Source organism: Peromyscus leucopus, chromosome 1, assembly GCF_004664715.2.
Source record: "Peromyscus leucopus breed LL Stock chromosome 1, UCI_PerLeu_2.1, whole genome shotgun sequence".
Lineage (NCBI taxonomy): Eukaryota > Metazoa > Chordata > Mammalia > Rodentia > Cricetidae > Peromyscus > Peromyscus leucopus.
This window is the reverse complement of record NC_051063.1, coordinates 153,210,666-153,227,419: the sequence shown is the minus strand read 5'-3', so window position 1 is coordinate 153,227,419 and position 16,754 is coordinate 153,210,666. Positions and strand designations below refer to the sequence as shown.

Sequence of the window (16,754 nt, the reverse complement as noted above, 5' to 3'; positions counted from 1 at the left end):
TTCTATCTTAATTCTCTCATCTTAATTCTGCCTCATCTAGGTCCTTCTCATCTCATTCTTACCCATCTAGTACTTTCCCATCTGGCTCTTCCTCATCTTCCATCTCGTCTTTTATGTCTCCTTATAACTGTCTTTTTGTCTCCTGTCCCTGAGGTATCCAGTTATAAACCCAAGCAATAGCAATCCTCTGGTAGAGCCAGGTCACCAGGCTTGAATTCTTATGGGGTCATAAAGGCAGGTAAGAATTTTCCTCAGGCAGTGACATCAGGCTTTCTTTTACAACCCAAAATTGGAAGTGGTAAAGGAGGAGGTCAATTGAGAGCTAATAATCCGTTAGTATATCAAGAAGGAGATCTATGTGCTCAGTCTACATTCCTAGAAGTGGTTAGGTAAGAAGTTAGGAGTCTATAAAGTTAGTAATAGAAAAGGAGGGTCTCAGATTGCACAAGAAATAACGCTATCTACCTGACCTAGGAAACAGGTGTCATTTCCACAAGGGTGTTTGTTACCTTACTTACTTCAGGAGATAGTTTGGCCTTGGATGCTTGATAGGTATTTTAGATAAATACACTGTTAGAAGTTCTTAGAAGCATACAAGAAAGTCATTGTAGGAACCAGCTAAACATATATACAAAAGCTAAAATATCACCAAGACCTCTTAAGCCATGGCTTGACCTTCAGAAAAGTCCTTGACTTTTCCAAGTCGTTGCTTTTGTGATAGTAGCTGAATTCCATTACATTTTCCTGCAGCTTGTAGCACCTTCTACAAAAAGAATGTGTACCCATCAGGACTAGTACCAGTAGCTGGGCAGAAGATACATCTCTCTCATTCTCAGTGCCAAGATTGGTTGAATACACAAACTAGAAAGAATTCTCAAAAATCTCTAATTTGGGGGCTGGAGAGATGGCTCAGTGGTTAAGAGAACTGGGTGCTCTTCCAGAGGTTCTGAGTTTGATTCCCAGCAACCACATGGTGGCTCACAACCATCTATAATAGGATCTGATATCTGATGCCCTCTTCTGGCATGCAGGTATATATGCAGAGTACTCAGACATAAAACATAAATAAAAAATTTTTTTAAAAATCTCCAGTTCTCCCAGGTGTGATGGCGTGCTTTTAACCCCAGTACTCAGGAGGCAGAGGCAGGTGAATCTCTGTGAGTTTGAGGCCAGCCCAGTCTACAAATAGAGTTCCATGCCAGCTAAAGCAACATAGTGAGGACATGTCTCAAGAAAGGGGGGGGGAATTCCTCCAAATTAACCCATTAAATGAGAAAGGATCAGGAAATCACTAGTAGGCCAGCAAGACACCTCAGTAGGTATAGGTGCTTTATGCTCTTTTAGAGAACCTGGTATAGTTCCCAGTACCCACATGAAGGTTCACAACCATTTGTAACTCCAGTTCCAGTGGATCTGATATGGTCTAGCCTCCACAGGCATCTGTATACATGGTGTACATAAACTCACACAACTTCACATACATCAATACAAGTAGATAAATCTTAACATACACAAAAAAGACTAATAAGCCAGAGAGAGGCTGAGCAGTTAAAGGTACTGCACCACACCTGACAAGATGAGTTAAATCCCTAGAATCCACACAGGAGAAGGGAAGAACTGATGAGATAAAGTTGTCCTCTACCTCCACATGGACACACTATAGCATACACCAGGGTGAGGCTCAAATATTTAATTTTGCTATGTCTAGGGTAGGAGTAGGGGCTCATCTACAACTTAAATACTCAGCTATGCAAATGAAGAGGAACACTTAGTACCCCCAGGTTAAAAGGAGAAATTAGCAGTTTATATTAACAGGTTATTAGAGAAATAACTTGAGACTTTTCTAACATGTAAAATATCTTTCCATTCTCAGTGTGTCATGTGACAACTGAAGCAAAATGAGAAATGGAATTAATGACACGACTGGTTCACTCACCTGTCTTTAACAGCCTGGAGAGACACCCGAGGAGACGGAGAACGAAACGGCAGTGGGATGCTGAAGGGCAGAAAAGCTTCACTCTTCTCTGTCTCAGACGTCACTAGACCATGGGGAACACTGTCTAATAAACAGAATCAGGGAGAAACAAACATCTAATCACATGGACGTTTTTACAAAGCTAAACAAATTCAGAAATGAATAAACCAAAGGAGATGAAGGATTCAATACCAAAATTATAACTGACTCAGATACAAATGAGCACAGAAGACAGGTTTATGGGATGCATGGATGGTCCACATGAAACACTGAGCCAGGTACTTTTATCCAACTTACTAACCCTGTATCCCCACAAGCCACAAAGGTAGTTTAGAGTTTCTACTAATCTCTTCTCAACAGTTCAGTCACAGGAATGCTGGAACATTGAAAAGGGAAGGCAATGGCTCCCAAAACTGGAGCTATCTTTCATTCCTGGTGGAAAATAACGTGGTTAGTGAGGGTTAAAAAAAATTCTTAATTATTTTGGCTAATGATCTGTTTTAACCTGTCCAGCATTTTGATGTATGATCCAAATTAGGCACTTTACCCATGTTAGTGCAAACGAGAGATTAAAAACAACCCACGCATCACTGTTTCTAGTGACCAGCTTATCTATGGGTGACTAGTCTCTAACGTACTAAAATTAACTCATACCTGACAGAAACTCTCTGCATAAGATTATCCTGTCATTCACAGAAAGCAACTGTTCCTCATCAGTGACCAACAAGAGACATACTCATCACCTTCATTTCTGCTTGCACCACAGCCCTGCTCTGGCTGCTCTTCTTCCTGGTGTGAGGCAAATTCTTTAAGTCTTTCATCTTCTGAGAAGGTCTGACTGTGAAGGGAGGAAGAGTCTTCATCGGACTGACTGCCTCTTCTACTACTGATGATCCGATAAATACCAGAGTCCAAGATGCTAAAACTTTCCTAAAAATGATAATAATTCCCCTCAAAATCAAAGTTCTCCTGTGTAACACAACACATCTTTTTCAGAATAATACTAGCACTGGGGTCGGAGGTCAACAGCAACAACTACAGTTCACCAGCACACACTAGTGAAGAGTACGGGCACCATCATGGGGTGTCATCCACCATGTCCTCAGCTTGTCTTTGGAAAGCAGGCAGTGAGGGAGGGAGTTGAAATGAGACAGTCCTGCGCAGCACTGAGACCGCAGGTGACACAAAACATCTCAAACCTCAGACTGAAAACACCTCACCTAGACAGGAAGCTATGTGAAGAACATTTGGGAACAGCAGGCAGTAAACAGTGACATGAACAAAGGCAGCTTCAAAACACACCTGACTTTCCTTAGCTGTTCATCATGGAAGAAAGCTCTCCTGCTACATTTTGGATTCTGAATTGTCCATATATTGATGCCCAATCTATGGTGCTACTGGGAGGTGGTAAACCTTCAGAGGTAGGCTCAGTGGAAAGTTAGGTTACTGGAGGTATGTTCTGGAATGGGATACTGGTACCCATCCCCTCCTTGTTCCTCTCTCAGCTTCTTGGATGCCATTAGGTGAGCAGCTTTCTTCTATCATGTTCTCCTAGCCCAAGGCCTAACAGACAATACCAACCAACCATCTACTAAACTTTCTCAAACCACAAGCCAAAATAAGCTTTCCCTTCTTACAAACTGTTGAGCTCATGTAGTCTGACAAAGTAACAAAAAAGCTGACATCTCCATGCCACTATTCAGCAAAAAGTACTAACTACATGGGAAGCAAAACAGATCTTTGGACTTACGCATTTCCCTGCAAAATCCAAAAACTCTTAAAGGAGTTACTGGGCTGGCAAAAGGTACCTGATGACATGTATGATGCCCTGAGTTCAATCCTCAGGACTCATGTGGAGGAAGGAAAGAACTGATTCCTGAAAGCTGTTCTCTGACCTCCATTTGTGGCATGTGCATGTCCCCTTCCCCCAACACACACACACCAAACAATGAAGTTCAAAAGAAAAGCCCTCACATGTGATGAAATGGAGCTTCTTCTACTGCTGCAAGCTGAATCCAAAGGCTCAAATTTTAAGATCAATTCATCCAGTTGAGAAATTAGTTCACTGTAGGTTGTAAGGTCCAGCTGAGATTTTAAATGCTCTAATTTATCTGTGGTCAATGTTTTTCTTGCCTAATAAAAGGATAAGAAAATCCCAACAGAACAGCTTACTGTTTGCAACTGCATCTATATCCCAACAGCCAAAGTGCTAAAGGTGCTCACACAAGAATAAGCCTTCACAGGTGTTTTAAGGTTAGGTAACCTAGCAGGACTTAATCAGAACATATTATATATTAAGAGTTAAGAATTACCATATGCACAACCATCCTCCTAAAATTAACTTCTGAAATTAAAATATATTTATAAGTTAATCTGACTTGTTTGTTTGTTTGTTTGTTTTTCAAAACAGCGTTTAGAGATCCTGTGTAGCCCTTACTGTCCTTGAACTCACTTTGTTGACCAGGCTGGCCTCCAACCTGCCTGCCTCTGACTCTCAAGTGCTGGGACTAAAGGCATGTACCACCACACCCAGCTCTGATATTTTCTTAAAACCAAAAAAATACACCATATTTATTACCCCTCACCCACCCTCAGATACAATTGCCATGCTTTCTTTGGAGACTTTAACTCTACATGCATAAGTCAGACAGGAAAGTTAATGAAGATAAGCAACTTTATAACAATCCTGAAAGCTAGGATGGTTTGACCAACCCAGAATTAACATTCTCAGGTAAACTCTAACTCACTCTGCTGGTGACGATAGAATTTTGGAAGAGACAGCATGTGCGAGCAGCCAGGTCCCACAGGCCTCTCCTCAACAGGCGTTCCACACAGCGTTCCACAGACAACAGGGAAAGATGTGAGATTTTCCCATTAAAATGTAAACAGAACAACTCATTCTTATAGACAGCTACATCCTGAATATCTACAAAAAACCACAAGGGTGAACAGACAAGACATTAATCAAACACCTTTTGCTCTTTTTGTAAGGCCTGGACTAGGGAAGCAGCTTGGTGATAGGCTCTTGCCTAGAATGTACAAGACCCCTTCTCTTGATCTCTAGCAGTGGAAGGGAAATCCAATCATCTTTACATGGGCTACAATCATGCTTATAAAATCTTAAACAAGATTTGCCTTGCCAGGCGTTGGTGGCACATGCCTTTAGTCCCAGCACTCAGGAAGCAGAGGCAGGTGGATCTCTGTGAGTTCAAGGCCAGCCTGATCTACAAAGCAAGTTCCAGGACAGCCAAGGCTACACAGATAAACTGTCTAGGAAAAAAAAAATTTGGCTCAGTGGAATTTTATTTCTTTTTATACATGTACTTCGATAAACCATATTTAGATACTTTTCTAAGATTAGAAAACAAAGAACCACAGCTTTCTGATCTAAAATCCTAAGCTTAAAATGCTATTTCCTACGAAAAGGAATTGGGAGTGCAAAAGTAGGGAATATGCTTTGAGTCGGACTATAACATTTGAGAAAATTACAACCTGTTGTTCACATGCAAAGATTTTAACAAGTATATAAATGAATGAGTTACACATGAGGAAGTATCTGTCTCGGCTGAATACCTTGAAAGAATTTAACATACTAGTTTTTGAGGGACATACTCAATTGGGGGGAAAAAAAACCTATAAGAATCAATGTGGATCAATAATGACCCCCTCTTCTCTCTGAAGAAAAGACTCCCAAAGTCAAAGCCAAAGCATTGTCTTACCAGGAATGCTAAACTTCCCCGTATTTCTGGTTTTAACCATGAGTACAGGGGCTGATTTTCTGTTAGTCACATACAATGACTATTCTCTGCATTTTCAACTTCTCACATTATAAAATAATCATAATACAATTAATTTTCACACACAATTAAGAAACTAAGTTATCTAAGAAGGAAAAATATAATTACCCTTGACTTCACTCCAAAGAAGAACTTGAACATTCTGAGGAATAAAAATATAAATTCCTTTTTCTGTCCAAGTCAGCACACAGTGTTCACTGGAAGAGAAAATAAGAGGTAAAAAAACAAAACAAAAACCTCTCATGTTTACTAGAGCATAGAACTTTACAATTCTCTGGACTCAATCTCTCATTGGCTATTGAAGTAAAATCAGACTGTGCAAAGAAAATACAGCAGTGGCCCAGCTGATCAAACTTTACCATCTCCTTTCTGAGCCCAATAATAGCATAGCATCAGATAGTGTCAAACTGGGAAAATTTAGACACAAACACAAGTAGCTTCCAGAAAAAGAAAAAGTTGATACTTGGACAAAGAAAAGCCTATTAAGGACTTACGTGACCCTTATTCAACTTCTCAGATAAAATAGACAGATACTCATTTAAACAGATCAGCAAGTTATAGTTAATCACCTCAGGTGTCCCTCAGAAGCAAATTCTGACTTCATTAGTATATGTAGGTGACAAAAGGCTGAGAAGACCTGGCCAACTCCATGCCAAAGGTATTATGAAGGGCTCCAGCTAGATCATCTAATGAGGCCCATCAGCTCCATGTGTTACTTTGTCAGCGAGCTGAAATCACATATCAAGATCACTCAGCATGAAGGTAGAAGGCCTCACATTTAGACTGCGGAGTGCAGCCTCCAGAGCTGGAGCTTCCCTCTGAACCTCACAGAACTTTCTCCCTCATTTACCAACAGAAACTCATTCCCTCTTTCCTGGGGTCCTGATTAGGCAACTTTACAGAATTCTCAAAAACTAACAGATTCCCTGACTATCATCACCAACAATCCTGTCATCATCCCCCATTTTCGTGATTCCCAGGCAGATAACTGATCCTTTTTCAGACTTCCCTTCACATCCCTGGCTCTCCACCTGCCTCTCTTTTTCTGCTTGTCTTTTTCTATTCCACTTTACTTTCAAGTGTGAGTATATCTATATATGTCACTTGCTTTCTCATGACTGCCAAGTTTTTACAAAGCACACATCATCCCCTCTTTCTCTTGGTCAGAGCATTGCCCAGATGCAATCTCCCACTCTAGCCACTCTCAAAGGATTAGCAGATCTACTTTCCTCTGCTACTGCCCCACAGTCTAGCACCTCCGCCTGCACTTGGCTGTTTCTTATCCACCCACTCACTGCTTTATGGTACACTACAATCTTTTTTGCAGAAATAAACATCTCTCCAAGAAGTTTATAGTCCTGAGAACTTAGAGCTTTTTTCCATATAAACCCAACAGTACTAAAAATGATTCATGTAGCTATGAAAGCAACAGCAATATTGAATGGCATTTGTGTGCTTGTATTAAATATTAAACATTTTGTCAAGTTGGAAGTCAAGATCTCTATCCCTACAAGAAAGTAATCTATGTGACAAAGATGAAGGATATGGTAAAAGTCCTAATTCAAAATCAGTAAAATTGGAAAAATACCTTTAAGAGCCAGAGGGGAATGACAAGACAATCACTGGGTAAAGAGATATATGATCATGAGTTTGATATTCAACTTGCAAAATTTATTTTTAATTACATTTTGTTTGGTTTTTTGTTTGTTTGGTTTTTTTTTTCTTCCAAATGGAGTTTCTCTGCGTAGCCCTGGCTGTCTGGGAACTCAGAGATCTGCCTGCTTCCACCTCCTGAATACTGGGACTAAAGGAGTGTGCCACCACACCAGGCTAAAAATTCTATTTTTATTTATTTTGTGTGTGTATGTGTATGAGAATGCATGTGACATAAAACACTTGTGAAGGTCAGAGAACCACGTACAAATATCTGTTCTCTCCTTTGACCATGTGGATCCCAGGGATCAAACTCAGGCAGTCTGGCTTGGCGGCAAGCACCTTTATCCATTGAGCCATGTCAGACACCCAACCTGCAGGGGCTAAGAGATGGCTCCGCAGCTAAGAGCACTGGCTGCTCTTCCAGAGGACCTGGGGCAATTCCCAGCACCCACATGGCAGCTCACAACTATCTGTAACTCCAATTCCAGGGGATCTGACACCTTCACACAGATATACATGCAGGCAAAACAACAATGCATATAAACTAAAAATAAATAAATAAGATAAAAAATGAAGGAAGAAAGAAAAGAAATAATAGCCCAGAGGCTGGAAAGATGGCTCAGTGGTTAAGAGCATTCTGTTCTTCCAGAGGACCCAAATTCAGTTCCCAGAACCCATGCCCGGCAGCTTCTAAGTGCTGCAACTCTAGCAACAGGGGACCCAACACACTGTCTCCAGACCTCCTCCACCTCTACACACAGGGCAGATATGTAAACACACATACACATACACACACACCACTAAGAGAAATGAATATAAAAGAAATAGTAGCCTGGATTAAATGAAGGATATAAAGGAGACCTAAGAGCCCATACTTATAATTCATAACATTCTTTATCCTGTTATTCCTTCACTGATAATGAACCAGGACACTAAAGCTAAAAGAATTAAGAAGTCAAAAAATTAAATAAATAAATGAATGAATGAATAAATAAATAAATAAATAAATAAATAAAAACAAAGAAGGTTGGGTATTGTGTCTCATACCTTTAATCCCAAGACTCGGGAGGCAGAGGCAGGTGGATCTCTGTGAGTTTGAGGCCAGCCTGGTCTACATAGCAAGTTCTAGGCCAGCCAGGACTACATAAAAAAAAGTCTGTCTCAAAAACAGATAAATAAATAAAGTCAAAGAAGCCAGGCATGATAACACATGCCTGTAATTACAGCAGTAAGGAAACTAAGGCAAGAGGAGTGCCACAAGTTCAAAGTCAGACTGTGCTAAAAAACCAAGTACCAGACAAACCAGGGCTATGTAACAATCTTAAACATTAACAACAACAAAGTAAGAGAAAAGAGTGTCACCAAATGTACCTTCAGAAAATATAACACATAAGAAGCTGGCAAACATCCATAACACCAGTTCCAGGATATCTGCATGTCCCAGACACACATGTGGATCATATACATCCATATAGAAGGAACAGTCAGCTGGGCGGTGGTGGTGCACACCTTTAATCCCTACACTCTGGAGGCAGAGGCAGGCGGATCTCTGTGAGTTTGAGGCCAGCCTGGGCTACAAAGTGAGTTCCAGGAAAGGCACAAAGCTACGCAGAGAAACCCTGTCTCGAAAAACAAAACAAAACAAGAAAACCACTCATATTCATAAAGTAAATATATCCAAAAATAATTTTTTTAAAGAATGCCTCCTTGTGAGATTTGGAGGCTATACCTGTAAAAACATCATCAGACACAAATGTGGGGGCAGGAATAAACAAACAGAACAGAAGCAGCTTGCCTGCTCTTGTTTTTCAAAAGCAGTCTTCATTGAATGAACTACTTGTCTGACAGTCTAATGTGTACCTAGCACTGTGAAGCTCCAATGGATACTGATAGTGGCAATAAGTGAGGGATGGATGTAGTCTGAAGAAAGGATGCAGAAACAAGTATCTACTCGATGCCAGAGCAGTCACGAAGGCAAAGCGGCATCAATTACTGCATAAGCTGAGGAAGCAGAGCATGACCGTGAAAGGCCTAGCTTCTTACATTAAAACAACAGTCTACCTGGAGAACCAATCATGTTCCTAAAAAAGAATACATTCCCCCCACCCAGAGCTGAGGACCAAACCTAGGACCTTCTGCTTGTCTAGCAAGTACTCTACCACTGAGCTAAACCTCGAGAAAGAATACAATCTCTAATGTAGCTAGGCCATGGTGTCACATATCACATATTAAAAAAATATTTATGAAATGACGACCATCTACCAGATACTATGTCAAGCACTACAAACAGAGCAGTGAATAAAGTAGCCACAAAGTCCACATGGAGCTTACTATTTATGGGTAAGGAAGGTATAAATATTTTATGAACATAAAATTATAAACAGTGATAAATGCTGTGCAAGGAGATCACTAACAGAGCGAGTTTTTAATAAGCTATATGTAAGTAAGCATCAGCAAATAAGTGCCTGCCGTTCTCCAGCAACTTTCAGAATAAATTGCAAATTGAAGTGTTAAAATAGCTATAATTCACTTTAAATATCTTGGTGTAGATGTTGTGACATGAGTTAATTTAACCTTTGGGGAAAATAAGTTAACATTTTCACTGCATTTTTTTTTGTTTGTTTGTTTTTCGAGACAGGGTTTCTCTGCGTAGCTTTGCGCCTTTTGAACTACTTGGTAGCCCAGGCTGGCCTCGAACTCACAGAGATCCGCCTGGCTCTGCCTCCCAAGTGCTGGGATTAAAGGCGTGCGCAACCACCGCCCGGCTTCACTGTATTTTAAAAAAGCAGTTAGTTACCTTTGAAAAGCCCCTGTTAATAGACCATACTGCAGGGTGCCTATAAAAATCACTATCATTCTCTGAGTTTTCATTCGGTTATATTAACTGGCAGAAAGGATATTAGGAATAACTTCTCACTGTAAAGTAAGCACAGATCCCACACTGCACCTCTGCCTATGCAGGAAAAGCTGCTGACAAACTCCAGAGTAGCACTCCATGCTGCTTAGTGTTTGACTCTGGTCAAATGCAACTAGGTGAGCTAATCCTAAGTGAGAATGGACTGAGTAGGCCTGGAGCAGATCTTTCATACAAGTTACTTGCTGGAAATCCTAAAAGCAGAAAGCTGAAGTTTCACTGAGCTTTCAAAGCAGGCTCCACAACTGTTTATGTCCTGTGTACTAATACTGACACATTAGATCATTACAGTGCCCCACCAAATAGGGAGTTTATAAAGAGAAATGAGTACCTTCACCAGTGAGTACTAAACTGCCAGAAAGCTCCCTGACAATTATAAAATGAAAAGGATCTCTTCATTTCTCTTATTACTGAATACTGTATGCAACATAGTCATCTCCAAACTTCCCCAAAATAAATTAACATAAAAACATTAAAAGCTGGAAGTGGGGCTAGAGATACAGCTCAGTGGTTAAAAGCATTGGCTGCTCTTCCAGAGGACCTAGGTTCAATTCTTGGCACCTACATCATGGCTCATAACTGTCTGTAACTCCAGTTCCAGGAGATCTGGCACAAATGGTGTACAGACATATATGCAGGCAAAACACTCATATGTGTAAAATAAGATAAAATAAAAATTTTAAAGAACACACACACACATACACTTTAAAGTTGAAAGACCTGGATGAAGTAACATGCACCAATAGGTCCAGTTACTTGGGAGACTGAGAAAGGAGGATTACTTGGGTCCGAGAATTTGAGGTCAGCCTGAACAACATAACAAATTCTATCCTGGGGTTCAGCTCAGGGGTAGACTGCTTGCCTAGCATGCATAAGACCAAGTTTGGTTATCAGCAACACACAAAAAAATTTTTAAGCTGACAGGTTGATGTTTAGCTCATGGGTAGAAGAATCACTCAGCTGTAAAAGGCCGTGTTCAAACTCTAATATCATTTTTAAAAACTGAAAAATAGGCCAGGCAGTGGAGGTACACACCTTTAATTGCAGCATTTGGGAGGTAAAGGCAGGCACATCTCTGAGTTCAAGGCCAGCCTGAACTACAGAGTGAGTTCCAGAACAACCAGGGCTACACAGTGAGACTATCTTGAAAAAAACAAAACAACAAAAACTGAAAAATAAATATAAAAGTAAATGCTTCTGAATAAAGAGAAAAGGGCAAAGGAAAAACTTACCTAAGATGCAAGAGTCTGGGGAATGACAAAGACTGGGAGGATCCAACTGTATGATCATACCGAGGCTCTGAGCTAGAAGGTAAACACACCTGCTGACGATTTAATCACAACTTACAATTGTACTTTTTGCAATATAGAGAAAATTTCAACATGAAAACAACTTCCAGAGCCTAAATTGCATCCCCCTTATTCAATCATTTTAATCACAAGAAAGACAACTGCTTAAGGACTGTTCTGGCATCTCTAAATCTTTTGATAAAAATTACACCTCATCCTTAAAAGGTCTAATCAAATCTCGGACATCCCACAGTACTCTAGATTTTAACCCAATGCCTCCAGGAAGTTCCAATCGGAGAGTGGCTACCTTGCAGTGATCACAGGGAGGGGTGGCAATGCCAAGAGCTTCTTGAACTGGTGCGTACTCAGCACTTCTCCATCAAAGTTCACTTCCCACATTCTGGAGCCTGGGCGTGCACAGTAGATCAAAGGCTGCTGGCTCCCAGCAAATTTTCCGGGGAAGAAACAAGCTCCATATTCTCCATCCCTTTCCTTATTTCCAATTTTCCAAAACTTTTCCCTAATTTTCAGAAACAAAGACAAAATAGGTTTATTTACAAAAACGAAATGTTAAAAACAATTGTATTAAAGAACTGAAAGTGTCACTACAAATCAGCACAGCCATATAACAGCCCCACCCGCACCCCCACTGACACATGCCCTTTCCTCTTTCTGGTCTGCGGTACTGTACCAGAAAACAATGGCACAGATTGGTCCAAACAGGGCCGGTTACCATAACCACTCTGTGACAGGAAGCCAAGGTCTTCACATCAGTGCTGTTTATTATCAACAGAACAAGGAGGGCCTGTTTCAGATCCAAAAGGTATTACTGCTAAAAACCACTCTGTTCACCTGTGAACCTTACCAACTAGCTTTCCAAGTCACTATGTTTAACACAATTCTTTGGACACTCCATGCAAGCTCTTACTCTACCTTTCCAACTGTCTCCAAGACCCTATTACCCTACAAACATCCAATGAACTCTTCATTTTCTTAAAATCCAGGTTCTTTTGAAATTCTGTGTCTTGGAACATTCTGCTCCCTTAGCAGTCCATGAGTTAGAAATGAGAGTTTGAGCTGCATGGGATACAGAGGGATAATGACCAGCTTGCTTCTTCCTAAAAACTCCTGTTACTTATTCTCGTTTTGTTTCTTGTCTGTTTGAGTTTTGGTTTTCTTTGTTGAAACAGACCTTCCCTCTGTAGCCTAGGCAGACCTACAACTTATTATGTGGCCAGGTTAGACTTGAACTCTCAGCAATTCTCTTGCCCCAGCCTCCCAAATGCTGAGATTACAAGCATGGACTTTCTTTTTACAATTGTTTTTAGCTGGCAAAAAAAAAAATAATGGGTTTCACTCTGACATTTCACACATGCATGTCATGTACTTTGCTTGCAATTACCTCCTCATTAGCCTCTGATTTCCTCTTCTACTAGTTCCCTTCCCCAGCTGCTTTGACAAGTACCTACCGATCAGGTCAAATGATGCAGATGCAGTTAAACAAATAAATATGCTTCTTTAATACACATCTCTATATAATTCTAGAATCTACATGAGTGAAAACTGCAGTGTTTGTCCCTTTCCTCCCCTCTAACAGTCTCCCTTCTGCTTCAGGTCATTCATGTATAGGCATGTGTGCATATATATTTTTATTCAAGTCTAGATTCTACACTTGTCTATTTGTTTCCTGATAAGTCTTCTTCATGACTTGGCTGCATCATTCTTCCTTTGAGAAATGCCCTAGGCTTCCGTTTGCTCAATTACCTGCTTCTTATATGCTGCTTTCACAGCAAGTACCACATTACACATGACACTTGTGTCTACTTGAATTATGAATACAGTGTCTGGCCCACAGAAAGCACTCAGTAGTTTTGTTTTGTTTAAGGCGGGGTCTCACTATGCAGTCCAGGCTAGCTTCAAACTCAGTCCATTAGTCCCCACTTCAGTCCTCAAGTACTAGGATTACAGGCATGCTCCAGCTCACTCAGCTCATGATGTCTGTCTGTTCTTGGAAAGTGATTTAATATGCTCTTTAGCAGAAATCGACTCTGAGACCTTCAATGAATCAATATTTTCCACTTATTTCCTTTGTGAAATTATCCACTTATTTCCTGTTTTACTGTAAGAACATGGATGTAAAAATGCTTTGAAATATACAGAGGACTATAAGAAGTTATAATTTTATTTATTATGCTGCTTATTTGTTATGTTGCCAAAGGCAACCTTGAATTCCTAATTCTCCTGCCTCCATTATTTCAAGTGCTAGAGTTACAGTATGTACCACCATGCCCAGCTTAGGAGTCCCAATTTTTTTCTTCTTTTTTTTGGGGAGGGGGGCAGTTTTGAGACAGGGTTTCTCTATATAGCTTTTGAGCCTGTCCTGGAACTCACTCTGCAGCCCAGGCTGGCCTCGAACTCACAGAGATCCATCTGCCTCTGCCTCCTGAGTACTGGGATTAAAGGTGTGTGCCCATCGGAGTCCCAATTTTTAGAGAATGCCATTTGTTGGACAGAATGTGGGTTAAAACTAAAAAAAAAAAATTATGTGAACTTTTAAATTATTATACTATCCATGATTCTCCAAACTGAATCCTAGCTAATAACAGGAGGCAATTTAACATACTACTTCTGCAGCAGGTTCTACATTACTGCAACTCAACTCTAGCTGTACCCCATGAAATGAATACTTCAGACCTTGTTTATTGCAGAATTCTCACTTTTTTATGTATGCTTGAAGTTTTCCATAACAATTTTTTCTATTCATTTACTTATTTCTATTCATTCATTTATGCATTAAGACCTGCCTCCAATTCATCTGCCTCTGTCTCCTAAGTGATAGGATTAAAGGCATATATGACCACACCCAGTTTCCTTTTATTTCTTTAACTCCAGGAAGGTTGTTCTGACTGTCAGTTTTTAATTTTTCTTTCTTTCTTTCTTTTTTTTTTTTTTTAAGATTTATTTATTATGTATACAGTGTTCTGCCTGCATGTATGCCTGTGGGCCAGAAGAGGGCACCAGATCTCATTACAGATGGTTGTGAGCCACATGTGGTTGCTTGGAATTGAACTCAGCACCATCTGGAAAAACAGGCAGTGCTCTTAACCCCTGAGCCATCTCTCCGGCCCTCAATTTCTTTTTCTGTTACTTTATTGTACATTTACTTTAATTTCAAATTGTATTTGTGTGTCTCTGTGTGTGCCTCTGTGTACACCTGTGCCTATGCATGCTTGTGTGGTGTTATGCGTATGTGTATGCATGTGTGTTTGTGGGAGGCAGCTGGGTCACAGTTCAAAAATTTTCAGTAACTGTGGTTGGCCAACAGCTTGACTGTTGACCTCATCAAGATGGATGCATAACAAATTTTTAAAGAAAGAATGATCCTAAGAAATAGGGTAGCCAGCAAACCAACCAGGGCCAGGATGAAAAGAATGGCCACTGAACACTTCTGAGCATAGAAAACAGCTAAGGAACTTTGGCAGTGAAAGGTAATACTCGTTTAAGCTGCTTCCTAATCTGCTCTGATATTTTGCCTCTGAAACATTCCTTTGTCATTTACTGCACCTGTGTTTCCACCTTTAGACTTCAATGGGATTTTGTCAGCTTCATAAAGCTTCTAGTAATTCCTTAGCCAATTTTGCCCATTAGTAAAATGCCATTAAATACACAACAAATTTTAAAAAGAGCAATAGAGAAAATCAGGGCAGCCTTTCTGACTCCACACACTGAAGCAAGTGCTTGGTGCTCTCATGGCATATAAGTGATGCCACAGGGTAGTGTTCACTGATTGCTTGTCATGGTCATCCACTAGACTGTCTTTGTCACCTCTTTCTCCTATTTCTAACGTCAGCTTGTATTTAACTGGTTCCTTATTAACATCTACAAAATTACTCGAAGGGTTCTGGCTCCATGACTAGCAGTACTTGACCTGAAAATTCTGAAATTCTAGATAGCTGATGTTGCGGTCAGTTAGTATACCTCTCAGTGTCACACAAAAAGCATCGAGTCAGTGAAGACACAAGTAATCTTCCATCCAAATAATCTAACTGGACAACACAGGAGTCGACTGTTGTGATTGTCTGAACAGGAAACATCACAAAGGCAGCAGCTGCCTAAAAGGGGTGTGAGAAGGAAATACATTCACAATGATGCACACAGTCTCTTCTGCCTGACCTGTTAAATTCCAGGAGTGGTGGCACACACTTGTATTCCCAGTACTCAGGAAACCAAGACAGGAGGACTGCTGTGAGATCAAGGCCAGCCCATGCTGTAAAGTAAGACCCTGTCTTGATAAAAAAAAGTTCAAAACACTTAAAAAGGAAGCCGGCATGGTGACTTACACCTTTAATCCCAGCATTTTGGAGGCAGAGGCAGACAGATCTCTGTGAGTTTGAGGCCAGCCTGGTCTACAAATGAGTTCCAGGACAGTCAGGCTATGTAGAGAGACCCTGTCTCAAATAAGTTGATAGATAGATAGATAGACAGACAGACAGACAGACAGAGATTAAGAGTACTTGTTCTTGTGGAAGACTAGTTTTCATTCCCAAAACCCACATGGTTCTTTACAACTGTCCATAACTCCAATCCCAGAATGCACAAAACATAGACATTTGAGTAAGATACTCATACATGTGCAATAAAATAAATAAATCTTAAAAATTTAAAAATAGGGGGCTGGAGAGATGGCTCAGAGGTTAAGAGCACTGACTGTTCCTTCAGAGGTCCTGAGTTCAATTCCCAGCAACCACATGGTGGCTCACAACCATCTGTAATGAGATCTGGTGCCCTCTTCTGGCCTGCAGACATACATGTGGGCAGAACACTGTACACCTAATAAATAAATAAATAAATAAATCTTTAAAAAAAAATTTAAAAATAAATAAAATAAACCAGAATTTAATTTGTCTACAATGACATTAAAGTTTCCCTCACTTAAAATTTGGGAGGCTAGATGTGATCCCAGCACTCAGGAGGCAGAGGCAGGGGGATCTCCATGAGTTCAAGTCCAGTCTGGTCTACCTATTAAGTTCCAAAACAGCCAAGACTACACAGAGAAACCCTACCTCAAAAGAACAAAATAAATAAATAAAAATCTGTGAAATAATTTGATACCTAACTACAGA

The 16,754-nt window shown here is 40.3% G+C and overlaps 1 protein-coding gene across 2 annotated transcripts in view; it reads right to left on the bottom strand.

Annotated features, from left to right (window-relative positions):
• Hps5 (HPS5 biogenesis of lysosomal organelles complex 2 subunit 2) overlaps positions 1-16,754 on the bottom strand; it is a 44,294-nt gene that overhangs the window by 17,161 nt on the left and 10,379 nt on the right. For both annotated transcript variants that reach the window (XM_028860288.2, XM_037199099.1), the window contains 8 exons: positions 15,610-15,743; positions 11,939-12,151; positions 11,575-11,646; positions 5,881-5,969; positions 4,723-4,901; positions 3,950-4,108; positions 2,719-2,905; positions 1,937-2,060 (listed from right to left, as the gene is read on the bottom strand). In XM_028860288.2, the coding sequence (XP_028716121.1) occupies positions 1,937-2,060; positions 2,719-2,905; positions 3,950-4,108; positions 4,723-4,901; positions 5,881-5,969; positions 11,575-11,646; positions 11,939-12,151; positions 15,610-15,743 (1,157 nt within the window). The remainder of the gene's footprint in view (positions 1-1,936; positions 2,061-2,718; positions 2,906-3,949; positions 4,109-4,722; positions 4,902-5,880; positions 5,970-11,574; positions 11,647-11,938; positions 12,152-15,609; positions 15,744-16,754) is intronic.